The following is a 16331-nucleotide window of genomic DNA, read 5'->3' as shown; positions in this document are numbered from 1 at the left end:
AGAACGTCTCAGCCCGTCTCGTCGCAAGGAGTCGCGAGTTGCAAGCAGTTACAAGCAGTTGCGTCGCGAATCTTTGGCCTGAACTGGGCTTTAGCATTATAAGCAAAAACGAGACACACGAGAAAGAAAATGATCCGCATTTTCTATTATCGATAATACCCCCCCCCCCCCCCGTGATTGGTAGATCATCTACCAAATAAGTAAATGTATAGATACAGTCTACGAGAAAACAGTAAATCAGCGCTAAAAAAGCGCTGCAAGGATTTTCACTTAGTCTGACCCTGGAGTTTGGCGCCGCGTCTGAGGGTCTGATTATAATTTCATCAACAGTAATTCTGTATTGCATACCGTTGATGCAATACAGAATTAATGTTGATGAAATTATAATCAGACCCTCAGACCCTCCCAGACCCCCCCCCCCCCCCCAAAAAAAAAACCTCATCGGATCTACACGATTCACACAAGTCACCCAAACAGCCGTGAAAAAAGCGGCAGCTGCCGAAAAGCGCGCTGTTTGCATCCCTGAAAGATGCTTATCTTTGCGTGAATTTTGGGATGACTCGTCTACCAATGACTTCTAGTTGATTGTGTTTTAACCGGTGATTGTTGCGCCAAACTGTTTACAAAGGGACACTTGCTTGCGACGCAGCAAGCGCCTGCTAGTTGACCTGCCGGGCGGGACGATCAGTACTTCCCCACATAAAGAGCTTCCCAAATCGTCCCGCTTACAATTTCGTCTCGTTTTTATTCGTTAACGAAAGTGTCAAAAGATTTCGTCGTAGTTTTTAATTGTTTTATTTAGTTATCGTCTCGTTTTCGTCAGACTGTAGACACCCCCCCCAGTCAAGCATGGCTAGGAAAATGCATTGCACCTTGTACATGTATAAAAGTGTATGTGAAAAATAAACCTTTACTTCATTAGTTTTACGAACAAAGAAGTTGGGGGTTTTATAAACATACCAGCAATAAAAATATTGCATGTTTACAATTCTGTTTCAGGTTTACCGAATGGATATTAAATAGTTGTATTGAGAAACATGAATTTGATTTTATCCTACACCAAATGCATGCGAACCAAGCACATTAACCAATGTTTCAATTATTGGAAACCCATTTTCTTCAACAACATCCACCCAAAGGACCAGTTGGTTTGAAGGTTCACAATCAGATGTTACAGCGAACATGAAAAACGGACATACAATCAGAGAACCACGCCGTGGAATGTGTTTTAAAGTTCATCGTGTACGTAAGTAAACTCTCGGGACGATATGAAGCCGTCCTTGTTTTCGTCCTCCTTGACGAAGATGTCCTCCACCATGCTCTCGTGGTGGGTGTCGTTGGGGGGGTAGCCGTGGCGCTGGAACTCCTTCCGCAGGTACTCCTTCACCTGGGCAGTGGTCCGGTGTAGCGGACAGGGGGGGGGGGGGGATAATAAGAGTGTGCACCACCGTTAGACAAGTGCTTTGCAGGCAATCCCAATGTTGGGTCTTGAATTGATTACGACTTACATCTTTGTCCATCTGCTTCCACACACACACACACACACACACACACACACACACACACACACACACACACACACACACACACACACACACACACACACACACACACACACACACACACACACACAGTTTAACCTCTATCTTAACCTAGCAGTGCAGCTGGATTGGAGAGATTACGATCCCACATGAATCAAACTTGCCAGGCTTCAAGTTAAACTTCTGTGTTTGTGTCCAAACCAATCAGTGGTTAGGACCAAACAGCGTCCTATGAGGAACGACGTGATAGGCCGGGAGGGACGGATGTGATTGCTTTGTCAGACAAGCAGCCAAGACAACTCAACTATTCCTAGATCCAAGAACCAAATACTGAAATCAAACTGCAACATTTGGCAGCAAATGTTTTTTTTTAAATTTGTAATCGATTAGCTAAATTTGATTCGATACATTTTCTGCTCCACTGTGTGAAATAAACTAAACTCCAATGTCGCCACATCCCAATGAAAGCCGCCCTCACCTCCTCCCTGGAGAGCTTCCAGTCGTCGTTGAGGTCCATCTCCTGGAAGGACTCGTGGGACCTGGGCCCGTTGCGGATCTCCATGACCTCGATGACGAAGGTCAACGTGCTCTCAGGTGGGATCTTCCCTGAGTACCGGCATACACACACACACACACTGAGTTTGCTTGCAATATATGACCTTTTATGGTCATGCATCACAAGTGCTGTCATGATCAGCCAGTACATTTCATCTGCTTTGTGTTATGAAAGACAGTCAAGCAGAGTACAACAGCCATTATGTTAGTGGGGTTAAAGTGCGTCAAATTCTTACCACAAGAAACGCATGCATGAAGTACTGTTCACATGCTCCATAGTGAGAAAATGGGACCACACAACAGCGTGGGTTCTTAAGACCCTCGTCCGTTGTTGCAGTCCTTTCATGCTATTCAAAAACAAGAGGGCTTTAACAGAGAATCAAGTGTGTTATGGATGCATTCCACTAGCATTGTCTTAAAATAAATGAGTGCCAAATTGCTAAATACAACACGTCGTAGCCTATACCTCTCCCCTCCTTTCCATATGCGAGAGCTGGGGGCACGGTCAGCCGTCTCTTCTCTCCACTGCACATCTCCTGCAGGCCTTTATCCCAACCCTTAATCACTTCTCGGATGCCCAGCGTGAACCACACTGCCTGCTTGTCGCCATCAGTGTAACTGGAGGCAAAAACGAACATAGTTTCAGTTTGGGAGATAATTTATCGTTTTCTTTGCAAAATGTAACACTATTGATTGTTACCTTGATACCTTACCTTGAGTGAAACATTGTACCGTTTTGGAAATATCCCTCATGATGCACTAAGAGAATGTCTCCATACTTGGATTTGCGATGACAGAGGAAAGGTCTGTGCAAAACCTCTATATTCACCTCGGCCTCGGGCAGTTTACCACCGCGGACGGAGACCAAGAGAGAGGTACACAACCAACTCAGGACAGCCAGCAGCATTATGCAAGAAGAGCGCGCTCTGTTCCGTTAAACGAATAAATAATGTTGGAGTTAAGAACTGATTTGCAACTTCATTGAACCAGTTGGCTCCATACGTGGCAGTGAAGTTTCATCATGGAAGTTGTTGCAGGAAGTGTTCTTGTGATTGGCTGAGTGCTACGCCCTTCCCCTATAACCACGCCCCCCACATAGAGCATCTTAGAATCAATGGAGGCTGCACATGAAATACACGTTAATCAAGTTTATTAGGAGTTTGCGAATTCAATTTTTTTTAAACGGACATTCAGTTCCTAGGCTAACAAATCTCGGTATTTCAGTAATCATTTAATGTAAAAAACAAACAAAAAACATACATACATACATAAATACAAACATATATACAAGCATGCTTGCCTAGTAATATGTATTGTTTATCGTCAACAATTACAACAGTAATTTAAATAGGTCCATAGGTGAGTAAATGTTAGAACATTGTTAAAATTCTTAATGCATACAGTTAATAGGAATATGCTGGGGTCCCCACATCACCACACATGCATTCGCTGCTCCACTGCAGTTACACACAGTTACAGTTAATCAATATATTATGTGTGATATCTAAATTGTTCAGATATATTCCTATGTACACACCCCTGATTTGTATTCTCAGTGCACCATACGATCACTGCTAACATCGTTGCCACTCAAATATGCCACAAAAAAATGCCGCCATTTACAATGGCCTCTTGCTACACATCTTTTATTTCTTCATCAAGCACAACTTCAGTAACAGTCAGCCAGCCATTTGACATCTCGACCGGTTGCTATTAAAAACCAAACCTTATTAAAAACATGTCAAACACATTCACCATGGTCGTCATTAACAGTGCTGCAGCCACCAGGAGGACTCCGATGAGGTCAGTAATCAGATACACTCCTTTAGTCCTTAGTTAATTTCCCAGCCCCCCCCACCCCCCCCCTCCCACCCCCTGAAGGAATGGCACCAGTTGTCTTCCGGGGATGTTGCCTTCAGTGGTAAGAGGAAGAGAGTCTGAAGCCCAAAAGCAAAGAGGGGGAAGTCTGGACATGCAGCCGGCTCAGGGTAGCTGCGGTGCTGGAGGCACCGGCTGGGGCTCCTCTCTCAGGTGAAGTACTTACAGCCGGTGGAGTCCATCACGCAGGCCTCGGTGCATCTCAGCTGGCCAAAGGATCTGGAGGAGACGCATGCAGCGCACACGTGAAGGGGTAAGAGGCAGAGGCACGGAGACACGCACGCGCACACATGCACACATAAACATAGAGACAAACACACACACACACACACACGCACACACAAACAGAGACAAACACACACGCGCACACACACACACACACACACACACACACACACACACACACACACACACACACACACACACACACACACACACACACACACACACACACACAGAGTGAAAAACACATACATGCATACAAATAGACACACACACACACACACACACACACACACACACACACACACACACACACACACACACACACACACACACACACACACACACACACACACACACACACACACACACACACACACACACAGACAGACAAGCAATTTTTGGTGTGTACATTTTCAACACACATTTACGAGTCCCGCACACTCCCCCACACACACACTCGTAAAGCTGCACGTGCGCCTGTGTGTGTGTGTGTGTGTGTCTGATGCGGGGGGTGGTGCTCAGAGACCGTAGACATACCCGGGGAGGTAGGACTTGCACGTCTGGTAACCAAAGTCCTTCCCGTCGCATTCCTCCATGCCCTCGTGCCGGTAGCCGTCCCCGCAGTAGGCCCACTTGCAGTCTGGGAAAAAGTGACACGCAAAAAACGACACGCACAAAACAACAAAAAAAAAGGATCAAAGACGAACGAAAGCGGCGAAGGATACTGTTAGGAATATCAGGGGCACGGGGATCATAAGGCAGACAAAAGGAAAGATGAAAAAGAAGCAGTGAGACGCCCTAATTGCTCCGGCACTCTGGTGGGTTCCGTGGTTCGAGCCCATGCAGCAGTTTGCGAGTCGTGTTTCTAATTGGATTGAGAGGTATAGGGGGGCGAGCGAGGCTGACAGACGGAGAGGGACCCAGATTAACGAGGAGCCCAGTCGCCGGGCTGCCTGGCCCGCGCTCGGACACACCGGCAGGGATTCGATTCTAAATGAACGCCGGGGGTTGGAGCCAGGCAGCTGTCTGCAGCATGAAAAGAGAGTGAGTGTGTGTGTGCGTGTGCGTGTGCGTGTGCGTGCGTGCGTGCGTGTGTGTATGTGTGCGTGTGTGTGTGCGTGTGTGCGTGCGTGTGCGTGGAAAGGTGTAGGTTGTTGATTCCTGGTGCTCATGTGTTTATTTGTATGTGTGTGTTTATGTGTATGCTAGTGAAGTTGAGTGTGTGTGTGTGTGTGACCACGTGTGTATGTCTGCGTGTGTCTTTATAGTCCCTGTGCCACTGTATCATTGTGTGTGTGTCTTTATGGGGACTCATGGAATATCTTGCAATGTCACCTTCAAATCAATACTACTATACTACTCATCCCTTTCGGACACTTTGGGAAAGTACTTAATAATCGTCCCATGACTGTCTTTTTCTTTTGATTGATTTTGTCTTTGTATTTTATTTCCTATAGCGCTATCATGTCGTCATTCTCAATGAGGGTCCTAATCAATGTTTCCTCCGATCATTTGAAATAAACGTTGAATGAATGAATGAATGAATTAATGTGAATGTATTATTTTGTTTGCATGGGTGTGTGTGTGTGTGTGTGTGAGAGTACAGTGGTGCATGCATGGTCTGTATGGAAAGCAGAAACGTCGGTATGCACAGTCGAAGTCTGTAGGATCACGCGTGCGTGTGTGCGTGCGTGTGTGTGTGTCGGCGTTTGTCGACACAGTTGTGTGTGCGTGACGCGTGCACGCGCGCACGACTCACTGAGACAGGCGTCGGTCACGACCTTGTTGCCGTCATCACACTCCTCTCCCTGGGCGGCCTGCACCCTCCCGTCGCCGCACACGCCCGCCTGCTCTGGCACTTTCTCCGTGGACTGGAAGGGGTGGAAGGGCTGGAGGAGAGAGAGGGCTTAGCGGTGATATGTAGCCTCATATAGATGCCCCCACGCAGGGGACGGATAACAACCGCTCACTGGGTGGGGGGGTGGTGGTCCTGGTCCAGGTACCGGGAGGAGATAAATAACTGAATGGCGATGGCTGAAGTGATAGATGAATAAAGAGAGAGAGAGAGAGAGAGAGAGAGAGAGAGAGAGAGAGCGAGACGGATGGGCCTCGGGGGCCACACGTCGTTTGCGATTGCGCTTATCTCCAGATCAACGCCGGGACGCTTTAACTGCCCGGTCGGGACCGTCCGGGTCCCAGATGGGATCCCGCTCACATTGAGTTACGGTGAGCAAGGCCACATCCCCAGGCTCACGTTGTGATTGGATTGCATCGGTGTGTGTGTGTGTGTGTGTGTGTGTGGACGGATCTGGGCACCATGTGGGCAGGCTACTGTGGCGACATGATTCAAACCACTCCCCATGCCTACACTGAGCTCGCCAGGATTCGTCTGGTATGTAAGCGTTGCATGGGTTCCTGCCGATACTTGATAGTAAATAAATCTTAAAGTAAGTTGTGGGTTAAGTGCGAGACTTGATACCTGCTGGCGTTATGGTCAGACGCTACTGTCCAGGCTAAAAGGCAGTTCCGATCGCAAGAGTCACAACCGAAGCACATATGGAACAATAGAGCAATAGATCGAATTGTAGCATGATAGAATGATACTATAGAATAGATCAAATGAATGAAGAGTGCATAGAACAATAGAATGATCAACGTTAGACATAGATAGAAAGTTACCTGTATTGGCTTCCATCCATCTTTGTCTCTGAAGTAGAGTGACCTCTGATCCTTACGGAGAGCTATAGCGTTGTCTACTTGTAGGTTGTTCAGCTCCTCCTCACTGCTCACGACATATATCTGCACACACACAACACACACACACACACGCGCACAAACACACACACGCGCACACACAGACACACACACACACACACACACACACACACACACACACATACAGACACACACACACAGACATAAACACATACACACAGACACACACACTCACACACACACACACACAGACACACACACAAACACATAGACACAGACACACACACTCGCATACCGACACATACACATACACATACACACAAAAGGCACACAGCCATACAGCCACACATACAAATAGACACACACACACACACACACACACGCAGATCTATAAAAAGGAATGTCCTGACATACATACAAAAATCTCTGGCAGCAATGTAAAAGTCACAATTCAAGGTTTTCCTACATTTTGTGGTGTTTTTTATGGGATACTAACAAAACCAGACATAAAATAACATCATAAAGACAAAATCTCTGCTGTAAAATATGCCATTTTTACGGCTCTCATAAAGACAAAATCTCTGCTGTAAAATATGCCATTTTTACGGCTCATTTTTTACGGTGAAATGTAATCACTTTGGCTGCTCTTCTTTTCCAGGGGTAAAACGCTGGCTCGTTAAGCACCACAGCAGGGCGGCCATCGTAGCTCGTTTACCTCTGCATCTCTGCTTGCATAATTATTAGTTCGGCCTAATTATCGGTTTAGCCGGCGAAAGCAACCAACACATTCGGTTATTAATGAATTCTGCTGAAACCGTTGGAAAAGTTAGATGGGGGTATTATTTTTTTTTGCCAATGACTCAAACGCCCCCAACGTTTTTTGTTTTCGACTTTCGTTTCGGTTTTGAGTGGGTGAGTGAGTCAGACTCACTGCCGGGACTTTGTGGAAGTTGTCCAGCCGCGTGTAGCTGCTGAACGGGGCGCTGCTCACCCCCGGAGCGGGGTCACAGCGGCAGACAGCCGGGGGGCCGCGGGGTCCCAAGTCCCCCTTCTCCCCCACCACGTAGAGGGCTGGAACAGGAGCAGGTGCAGGAGGGGGTTGTATAGTAAAACAGCTAAAACGTGTCGATCCATGAAACATTATTCATTGTATATTTATTATATGCATATTTAGATGTACCATTTTTTTTTATCGCGTAAAGAAAAAAGTATTTCAGGTAAGAATTTGTACGGCAGTTGATTACTACACATGTGTTATGTGGTTGTATTACATGTTGATGTTGAATACTGGTATGTATTAATAAGACCCGCTGGCTGTACATCGCCCCTTACTTGTGTACGTCGTGTTTTCTGTTTGCTATGCGGTGTGGATAAGAGCTGGTCTCACCTGAGGCAGGTGGCCCCGGGGGGCCTGGACGACCTAAAGGGCCCTGTGGGCCTGAGGGGCCCAAACGTCCCGGGGCCCCGGCATGGCCTTTAGTGCCCTTTACAAAACAAAATAACATCCGTTTAACGACACACAGTAAAATATTTGTCTGCACAGCACAGCACACGCATGCACGCGCGCACGCACACACACACACATACACATACACACACACACACACACACACAATCCCCGGCTCCCCCTAGTGTCGGGGTGTCCCTGAGCAAGACACCTAACCCTTGCTGCTGGCGGTCGCCTTGCATGGTTGACATTGCTGTCAGTGTGTGAATGTGTGTGTGAATGTGTGTGTGAATGTGTGCATGAATGGGGAAACGTTAGGCAAAAACTGTTAAGCACAATGAGTGGCCGCTGGTTAGAAAAGCGCTTTATAAACTCAGTCCATTGGCACACTGTGATATCCACAGTGTGAAGCTGACCTTTACGCCCCAGATCACAAAGGGCACTCGCACATAGATGGAATACGTTTTGCAAAACGGACCACAACACACTCATTTTGAGTGTGAGCGTTCCCCACGCGTGTGCAGCTGTGCCATGTGCATGCGTATGCACTTTCTGCATTTAAACACGTGAATCTATACATGAATGTGTATAGTACTATGTACTATATAGTACTACTAGTAATATGTGTGTACTTTCAGAGCTGTTCAGACTATTGATGTCAAAAGAGGCTGTCTTTCGTTGAAGGCTAAATGTAGAGGTTGGAGTGACTAGTGCTAGTGAGGACACTGCCAGTCCCAAATATGCTGGAATGAGCCTAGTGTGTGTGTGTCAAAGTGTAAAACACAGCCACGTGAATACACACACATACACACTCACAGACACACACTCACACACTTACAGACACACACTCACACAGACACACACACACTCACACAGACACACACACACACACGCACGCACACACACGCATGCATGCGCACACACACACACACACACACACACTCACACACTTACAGACACACACTCACACACACACACACACACACACACACACACACACACACACACACACACCTCTCTGCCACTCTCCTCACCTGTTTTCCTCTCTTTCCCGGTCGTCCAGTCGGCCCTCTCCTTCCTGCGACACCTTCCTCACCCTTTGTTCCCATCTCACCCTGGGGGGGGGGGGGGGGGGGGAAGGCGTTCCGGTGATGAGGATCACGTCAGGGTTTAAAGTCACACGGCTGCATCAAACAAATTGATAGTCACCAACCTTCTGTCCCAGCATCCCCGTCAATCCAACAGACCCCTGAAGACCAGAGAATCCAGAAATAAAAAAAGCATTATCTATCTGGAGCACAGATTCGTCATCTATTTTTAGGGTGCTGGCGTCGGAAAAAAAAAAAGAATCTCTAGGACCTTGGGTCTAATTGAAGCACCCTAATCTTCAATGAAGAGCGAGTGACCTATTTCAGGTCTCCCCGAGCTCAACAGCTGGTGTGGAGGAAGCTTTATATAACGGGGAGGTCTTGTCCCTGGCGACCTTTGCGAAGCAGGACGCTTCCAGAGATAGCAGCACCCCAGCCGACCCTGACACCGCCAGGCTAACCAACCACGCCTCGATGTAATCCGCTTCAATGATTCAAGATCGGTCCGAGTTTGTGAGGCACCATGACAACGTATGATTGTTAAAGTTTCAGAAAAGACCAAATAAAAGGTCACGTTTACTTACTTTGTCCCCTTTGGGGCCCGTTACTCCAGGGGCCCCGCGGGACCCCTGCAATGGAAGACGGCAAGAGACAATGGACATCAGAAACAAGGAGGATCCACGTTAAGGACTCACTGAAGTCATATAGGTTGTGAGATGGACTCTCTGCTTACCCTTTCTCCATTGGAACCGGGGAAGCCCTGAAAAGTGACACGGTACGCATTTTGAAAGCAGTCATGTCACATTGAAACAAATCGTACGTTTGTGTTAGTTGTACAGAGTACTGTTCTGTTGATCTTTGTTCACTAGCCTTAAGCCCTGGCGGTCCTCTGAGTCCAGGTAAGCCCATGAGTCCTGGGTCGCCCTTCTCTCCCTGAAAGAAAGATTCAAAGAAATCCTCAAATAAGACTGTTTCTCCGAAAAGTTAATCAAGCCAATCATGACAATGACCAAAGGAGGAATACGTTTTTAACCATTATTGTCAACACAAGCATCTTCCCATATGAATATATATTTCCAGTGAATATGTCTGGGAAATATGTCCACGCAACGAAGAGCAACAGTAAAACATTTATTAAACAAGTTTGGTTTTGGTCACTCACTGTGGGCCCTGCTACACCAGGCCGTCCTTGCGCACCTGGTTTCCCTGGGAGCCCAGGGGCCCCAGTGCGACCCTAGGAGGGACACAAGGTCACAGGTCATTAGACAGGACCACAAATGACACACTGACAAACACACACATTACGGGTGTGACGATACGCGTATTCGTAATCCGCGTATTCGTAATCCATGCACGTTTAATTTCGGTACGTACCGAAAAAAAAAAAAAAAAAAAAAAAATATGTATATATATTTTTTTTTTTGGAAAAATGTTTTTATTGATTATCACACACTCTGTGAGTGTCTTGTCTTGTCCTGATGTTTTGTGTTGAGGACCACAATGGAAATAAGTCCTGGACTTTTGTGTTTTTATCCTCCATTGTTTTTGATGTCTTTTCATGTGTGTAAGGCATTTTTTTGATACAATTTAATAAATCAACTCAAAATCAAATTGTTTAAAAAAAAATTAAATAATAAAAACTGCTGTACCGAAAAACATACCGAACCGTGACTGAAAAACTGAGGTACGTACCGAATCGTGACTTTTGTGCATCGTTACACCCCTAACACACATACAATACAGCAATGAGCAATCTGAAACTGGCCATCTGTTGGAAACCAAACAGATTTCCCAGAGTTCATAGCGAAGAGCCAGACCAGCCCAACAGTTAACTTGTGACCGACCGGTGTTTCCATTGTGAGAAAATGGAGCTCGGCCAGTAAGACGTGGGCGCGGCAGATTGTTTGGTTGATCGTTAAAAAGCAGGCGCCGTGCAGAATGCATCGTCAGATCATTTCTGAAGGCTAATCTGACGTGAGTAAGGTGGAAATACTCGGATCATAAAACACGCGAGGAGAGAGGGAATGTCACTGAGCACGTTAATTACAATCCAGATCAGCAGAGAAACCATCCATCTCGTGCCCCTCGCCAAACCCTCTTTTTTTTTTTTGCTCCGGCGAAACCCAAACGCAGCCAAATATATTACGCAGTAACTCGCGCATCTCAGCGACACCTGCGGGCACTGCCAACTGCTCACCTCCCCCCTCCCCCCCCTCCCCTTTCGCCGCCGTTTCTGCCTCCGCCATTCCGGGACTGTGCTCTCATTTAGCGGGGGGGGGGGGGGGGGGCGGTCATTAAAAGCCTTGCCCCGCTGCCAGCCGCCCCACCCATCCACCCACCCACCCACCCACCCATCCACCCACCCATCCACGCCACCCGGCCACCCAGAGCAGAGATGCTGGTGGCGGCGGTGGTGGTGGGGGCCAGGTTGATTTATCTCAGAGCTTGGAGGCACTCTGGGAGATTAAAAAGCGTGTAAAGAGGGCGGGGCCGCGGAGGACAGCCTGGATCAGCAGGACGGGGGCCGGCCCGCCGCAGCAGCAGGAGGGGGAGGAGGAGGAGGGGGAGGAGGAGGGGGAGGAGGAGCACAGCGGCAGCACACACAGTGGAGGAATGGAGCCGGGCCAAGGGGATGGGGGAGAAAGGGGGGGGGGGAGGGGCAGAGAGAGAGGAGGGAGAGAGAGAGAGCGAGGGTAGAGGGAGAGAGAGAGGTGGGAGGGAGGGTTGGAGTGAGAGAGGGGAGGGAGAGAGATGGGGAGAGAGAGAGGGGAGAGGGAGAGGTGAGGGAGAGAGAGAAGGTGGGAGGGAGGGTTGGAGAGAGCGGATGGGACAGAGAACACAGAGATAGAGATAGCGAGAGCGAGAAAGAGAGAGTGAGAGGGAGAGAGAGAAGATAGTGTGTATGTGAGAGAGAGAGAGACAGAGAGAGACAGAAAGAGCGAGAGAGAGAGAGAGAGAGAGAGAGAGAGAGAGAGAGAGAGAGGTTTTCTGTATCTGCACTTCAAATAACAATGTGTTAAACTCACTCAATTGAAAAGGGAGCGACTATAAATCTGTTGCAGTTATTGCAATTATGTAAAGAGAGGAACGCAGGAGAGGAAACAGAGAGGGAGTGAATAAGTACATAAAAGAGAGAGGGATGAGAAAGGGAGAAGGAAGAGAGTAGAGAGAGAGAGAGAAGAGGGCTGGAAAATGAGAGAAGAGGATGTGAAGAAGGGACTACGAGGAGAGAGAGAGAGAGAGAGAGATAGAAGGGTCTGGAAGATGGCCCCGCTTCACTGCTGCTGGCTGAGCTAACGAGCCGCGCGGCCGCTACAGAGGAGCTGAGCGGCTACAGTCTGAATCCTATTTACCAAGGACAAGAAGAGGCCGGTGACAGAGGACAGAGAGAGAGAGAGAGAGAGAGAGAGAGCGAAAGCAATAGGGAGAGAGAGAGAGAGGGAGAGAGAAAGCAATAGGGAGAGAGAGAGAGAGAGCAAATAGGGAGAGAGAGAGAGAGAGAGAGAGAGAGAGAGAGAGAGAGAGAGAGAGAGAGAGAGAGAGAGAGAGGGGGGGGGCAGAAGCTCACCTTTAACCCAGGACGTCCAAACTCCCCCTAAAGGAGGACACATGACAGGGGTTAGTGGGCTGGGGGGGGTACTCCTCATTAGAGCAGTGACAGACAAGGACACAATGTGGAGGTATGTTTGGAAAATGTCCGGAAGTGTGACAGTAGAGGTGAAGAACCGCAACCGCCAGACACACACAAGACCTCACACACACACACACACACACACGTGAACATATTGATGAACGTATCGATGAAGATATATACATATACAGACACGTGAACTAAGGAAAGAACAGACACACACACACACATACACAAACAAACACCAATCCAACAAAAACAGAGACAAGCACACACACACACACACACACACACACACACAATGCAAACACAAACACAAACCTTCTCTCCTTTGGGTCCTCTGACGCCGGGCAGTCCGCTGTGGCCCTGGAACACAAGAAGCCACCAGACACAGAGATGATCATTCTAGCGAGGGGGGGGGGGGGGGGGGGGGAGATTGATGCGATCTCCGGCGGCCATGTTGTTTTTTCCTCCCTGCCGCTTTTGCTTTCACCAAACTCCCCGCTGTCCTTCATGAGCGGTCAAAGCAGTGCTGCTCATTGCATTACCTAATGAAGAGTGCATTACACCGCACGCACGCACGCACACACACACACACACACACACACACACACACACACACACACACACACACACACACACACACACACACACACACACACACACACACACACACACACACACTTGCCTGCTGCCAACACTTCCTCGGCTGAGATTTCCATCCATCATTACTTTGTGGTGGTATTATTGTGTGTGTGTGTGTGTGTGTGTGTGTGTGTGTGTGTGTTTGTGTGTGTGTGTGTGTTTGTGTGCGTGTGGACGTGTGCCATTGTGTGCGTGTGGACTTGTGCCATTGTGTGTGTGTGGACGTGTGCCATTGCGTGTGTGTGTATGTGTGTGTGGACGTGTGAAATTGTGTTTGTGTCAGTTTGTTTGTGTGTGTGTGTGTGTCACACTGCATGTATGTATGTGTGTGTGCATGTGTGCGTGTGTGCGTGTGCTCGTGTGTGCGCCTGTGTGCGTGTTTGCGTGGAGGTTTCTCACCTCTGGACCTGGTGGACCAGGTGGTCCGCTGGCACAACCAGGGACCCCCGCTGTGGGTTCAACATGGTCCGGTCCCTTCCCAGTACCTGGCACTAGGAGGCCAAAGTCACCCTTCAAAAACACACACACACACACACACACACACACACACACACACACACACGTATATCAACAACATGCAAATGTTTTTCAAAGGTTAATATCATTGTTGTGTCGATGGTGCATAAAGACAAATATTTAAAGTGTGTGCGTGTGTGTGTGTGTTTGTGTGTGAGTGTCCATGCACACTTTCAAATGTGTGTGTGTGTGCGTGTGTGTGTGTGTGTTCACAACCCACAGGGTTCCCATGCTTCCACAGCATGGGAGGCGGAGGAAAGAGCGGTGGTGGCGGCGGTGACATCAGACAACATGGCTCGAATCTGGTGGGCTGATCCAGCAGCCTGAGAGCTGGCAGAGAGACACACACACACACACAGCTCTACACACACCGTATAGACACAGTGCACATGGAGAAAAGGCATGCATGCAGGCGCAGACACAGACACACACACAGACACAGACAGACACACACACACACACACACACACACACACACACACACACACACACATACCTGTAGGCCTAATGTCTCACCTGAGCGCGCGAAGTGGATGTTGTCTGTGTGTGTGCGTTGGAAGAGAGCCCGTGCCGAGCACAAAGCGACGCAGAGGTACACCGACGTCTTCACAAAGTCCATCGTGGACGATCAGACTGTAGATTCAGAAACGCCAACTGATAGCAATGCCTCAATGCCCTACCCACCTAGCTCCGATCGTGAAGCTGTCCCTCGTCTTTATACGAGTGTTCCTTTCCTCTTAAAACACTTGCTCGGCGCCTCCCTCCCTCAAAAACTTGTAGACTGAAAGAGCACTATATGCACTACTGCTGCAGCACTCAGCCACCGCTGTCATTACAGCCGTGAGCCAACTAGTCCATCAGCGGTGCCAGCGTGACACGTTTACGTTTCTCACAGAAGACTGGACAACACACACTACAGACATTTCAACGTATTAATTTACCCAACCCTAAACCATCATAAAGGCTAAAATGTAAACGCATTTGATGCAACATTTGAACCACCAGTTGTTTGTCCATTTCTGTAAACATAGAGTCTATATGTGTGCACGGTTTGGTCGGAGCTAATAGAACCGGATAAAAAAAAAAATCATCCGTTCCATATTCGTTACGTGTATAAATGAAGGGTTCATGTCTGAAGCTGTCGAACATTTGAAGATAACGATTAGGCCACCTGATGCTTATATGTTCCATTTCGCATGTTGACTCATTACACTGATTATTAAAATAAACACCAGCAACGTGTGCTGCCATGCATTGCATGCAGACCGGTTCCCTTACCTTACTGAGGTTTTCCCGCCGTCTTGGGTAGGCCTGGTACGGACACGCTGTCAGTCGCTGCTTAGACAGTGTGTGTAGGACTAGTGGTTTCATCGGTCATTTACCGCGTAGCGTTTGGCTTGCTGATCAATTTGATCCACCGTATCGATCGCTTTCCGGTTAACCACGTAAGGGAAAGGGACCAGGGAGGACCTGTCAGTTTCCAGTGGCGCATCGGCGCGCAAATGAATGAAGACTGGAGTGCGATGTGTAGGCCTAGCCTGCTGCTCCCCGTGGATTATAGGAGAAAGTCAATGCTAATCTCAGAATCAATATCGGATCGATTAATTTCATTCGATTAAAAAAATGCATGCAAGTTGAGTTCAATTTATTGTCATTTTAACACTGGGATCATGAGTGATGCTCTAATTTACAACGAAATGCCGCCCTCTGCTGGACGTTCCTGCTCTCACAGGGAGCCGGACTGGGACACTGCTGTGTGTGTGTGTGTGTGTGTGTGTGTGTGTGTGTGTGTGTGTGTGTGTGTGTGTGTGTGTGTGTGTGTGTGTGTGTGTGTGTGTGTGTGTGTGTGTGTGTGAGAGAGTGTGTGTGTGTGTGTGTGTGTGTGTGTGTGTGTGTGTGTGTGTGTGTGTGTGTGTGTGTGTGTGTGTGTGTGTGTGTGTGTGTGTGTGTGTGTGTGTGTGTGTGTGTGTGTGTGTGTCGCTTTACACCTGTGTATGTTATTATTCAACACTATTGAACCTGACTAATAGTTTTCTCAAAGTTTTATTAGATGTGAATTAATTATCCCTTACCTTTGCCCCACATCCTTC

At 48.1% G+C, this 16331-nt stretch overlaps 2 protein-coding genes across 2 annotated transcripts; both read right to left on the bottom strand.

Annotated features, from left to right (window-relative positions):
* Nucleotides 1-848: 848 nt before the first annotated feature.
* On the bottom strand, nt 849-3080 carry LOC311365072 (peptidyl-prolyl cis-trans isomerase FKBP14-like). The gene is made up of 4 exons (XM_084484593.1): nt 2810-3080; nt 2563-2714; nt 2020-2147; nt 849-1387 (listed from the first exon to the last, which is right to left on the bottom strand). Exons 1-4 carry the CDS (start codon nt 3001-3003, stop codon nt 1229-1231), a joined length of 633 nt encoding a protein of 210 aa, XP_084340719.1. The 5' UTR covers nt 3004-3080; the 3' UTR covers nt 849-1228.
* Nucleotides 3081-4054: 974 nt separating this feature from the next.
* LOC311365063 (uncharacterized protein) lies at nt 4055-15553 on the bottom strand. The gene is made up of 18 exons (XM_084484582.1): nt 15520-15553; nt 14758-14874; nt 14462-14571; nt 14125-14235; nt 13402-13446; nt 13018-13044; nt 10612-10683; nt 10320-10382; nt 10183-10209; nt 10034-10078; nt 9575-9610; nt 9396-9476; nt 8302-8398; nt 7846-7985; nt 6879-6998; nt 5959-6088; nt 4737-4839; nt 4055-4193 (listed from the first exon to the last, which is right to left on the bottom strand). The coding sequence occupies exons 2-18, from the start codon at nt 14858-14860 to the stop codon at nt 4124-4126; spliced, it is 1380 nt and encodes a 459-aa protein (XP_084340708.1). The 5' UTR covers nt 14861-14874; nt 15520-15553; the 3' UTR covers nt 4055-4123.
* Nucleotides 15554-16331: the final 778 nt, after the last annotated feature.

The sequence above is a fragment of the Micromesistius poutassou genome, assembly GCF_964030765.1.
Source record: "Micromesistius poutassou genome assembly, chromosome: 20".
NCBI classification, from domain to species: domain Eukaryota; kingdom Metazoa; phylum Chordata; class Actinopteri; order Gadiformes; family Gadidae; genus Micromesistius; species Micromesistius poutassou.
The sequence above is the reverse complement of the archived record's forward strand: the minus strand, read 5'-3'. Positions and strand labels throughout refer to the sequence as shown.

Excerpts from the sequence above, each read along its gene's own strand:
- LOC311365072 (XM_084484593.1), bottom strand. The coding sequence starts at position 3,003 with ATGCTGCTGGCTGTCCTGAGTTGGTTGTGTACCTCTCTCTTGGTCTCC. Across the intron at positions 2,715-2,809 it reads GGTACAATGTTTCACTCAAG|TTACACTGATGGCGACAAGC; the intron begins GTAAGGTATCAA and ends TTTTGCCTCCAG. Across the intron at positions 2,148-2,562 it reads ATATGGAAAGGAGGGGAGAG|GGAAGATCCCACCTGAGAGC; the intron begins GTATAGGCTACG and ends GCCGGTACTCAG.
- LOC311365063 (XM_084484582.1), bottom strand. The coding sequence starts at position 14,860 with ATGGACTTTGTGAAGACGTCGGTGTACCTCTGCGTCGCTTTGTGCTCG. Across the intron at positions 13,045-13,401 it reads GAGGACCCAAAGGAGAGAAG|GGGGAGTTTGGACGTCCTGG; the intron begins GTTTGTGTTTGT and ends GTCCTCCTTTAG. Across the intron at positions 9,611-10,033 it reads CGGGCCCCAAAGGGGACAAA|GGGTCTGTTGGATTGACGGG; the intron begins GTAAGTAAACGT and ends TCTGGTCTTCAG.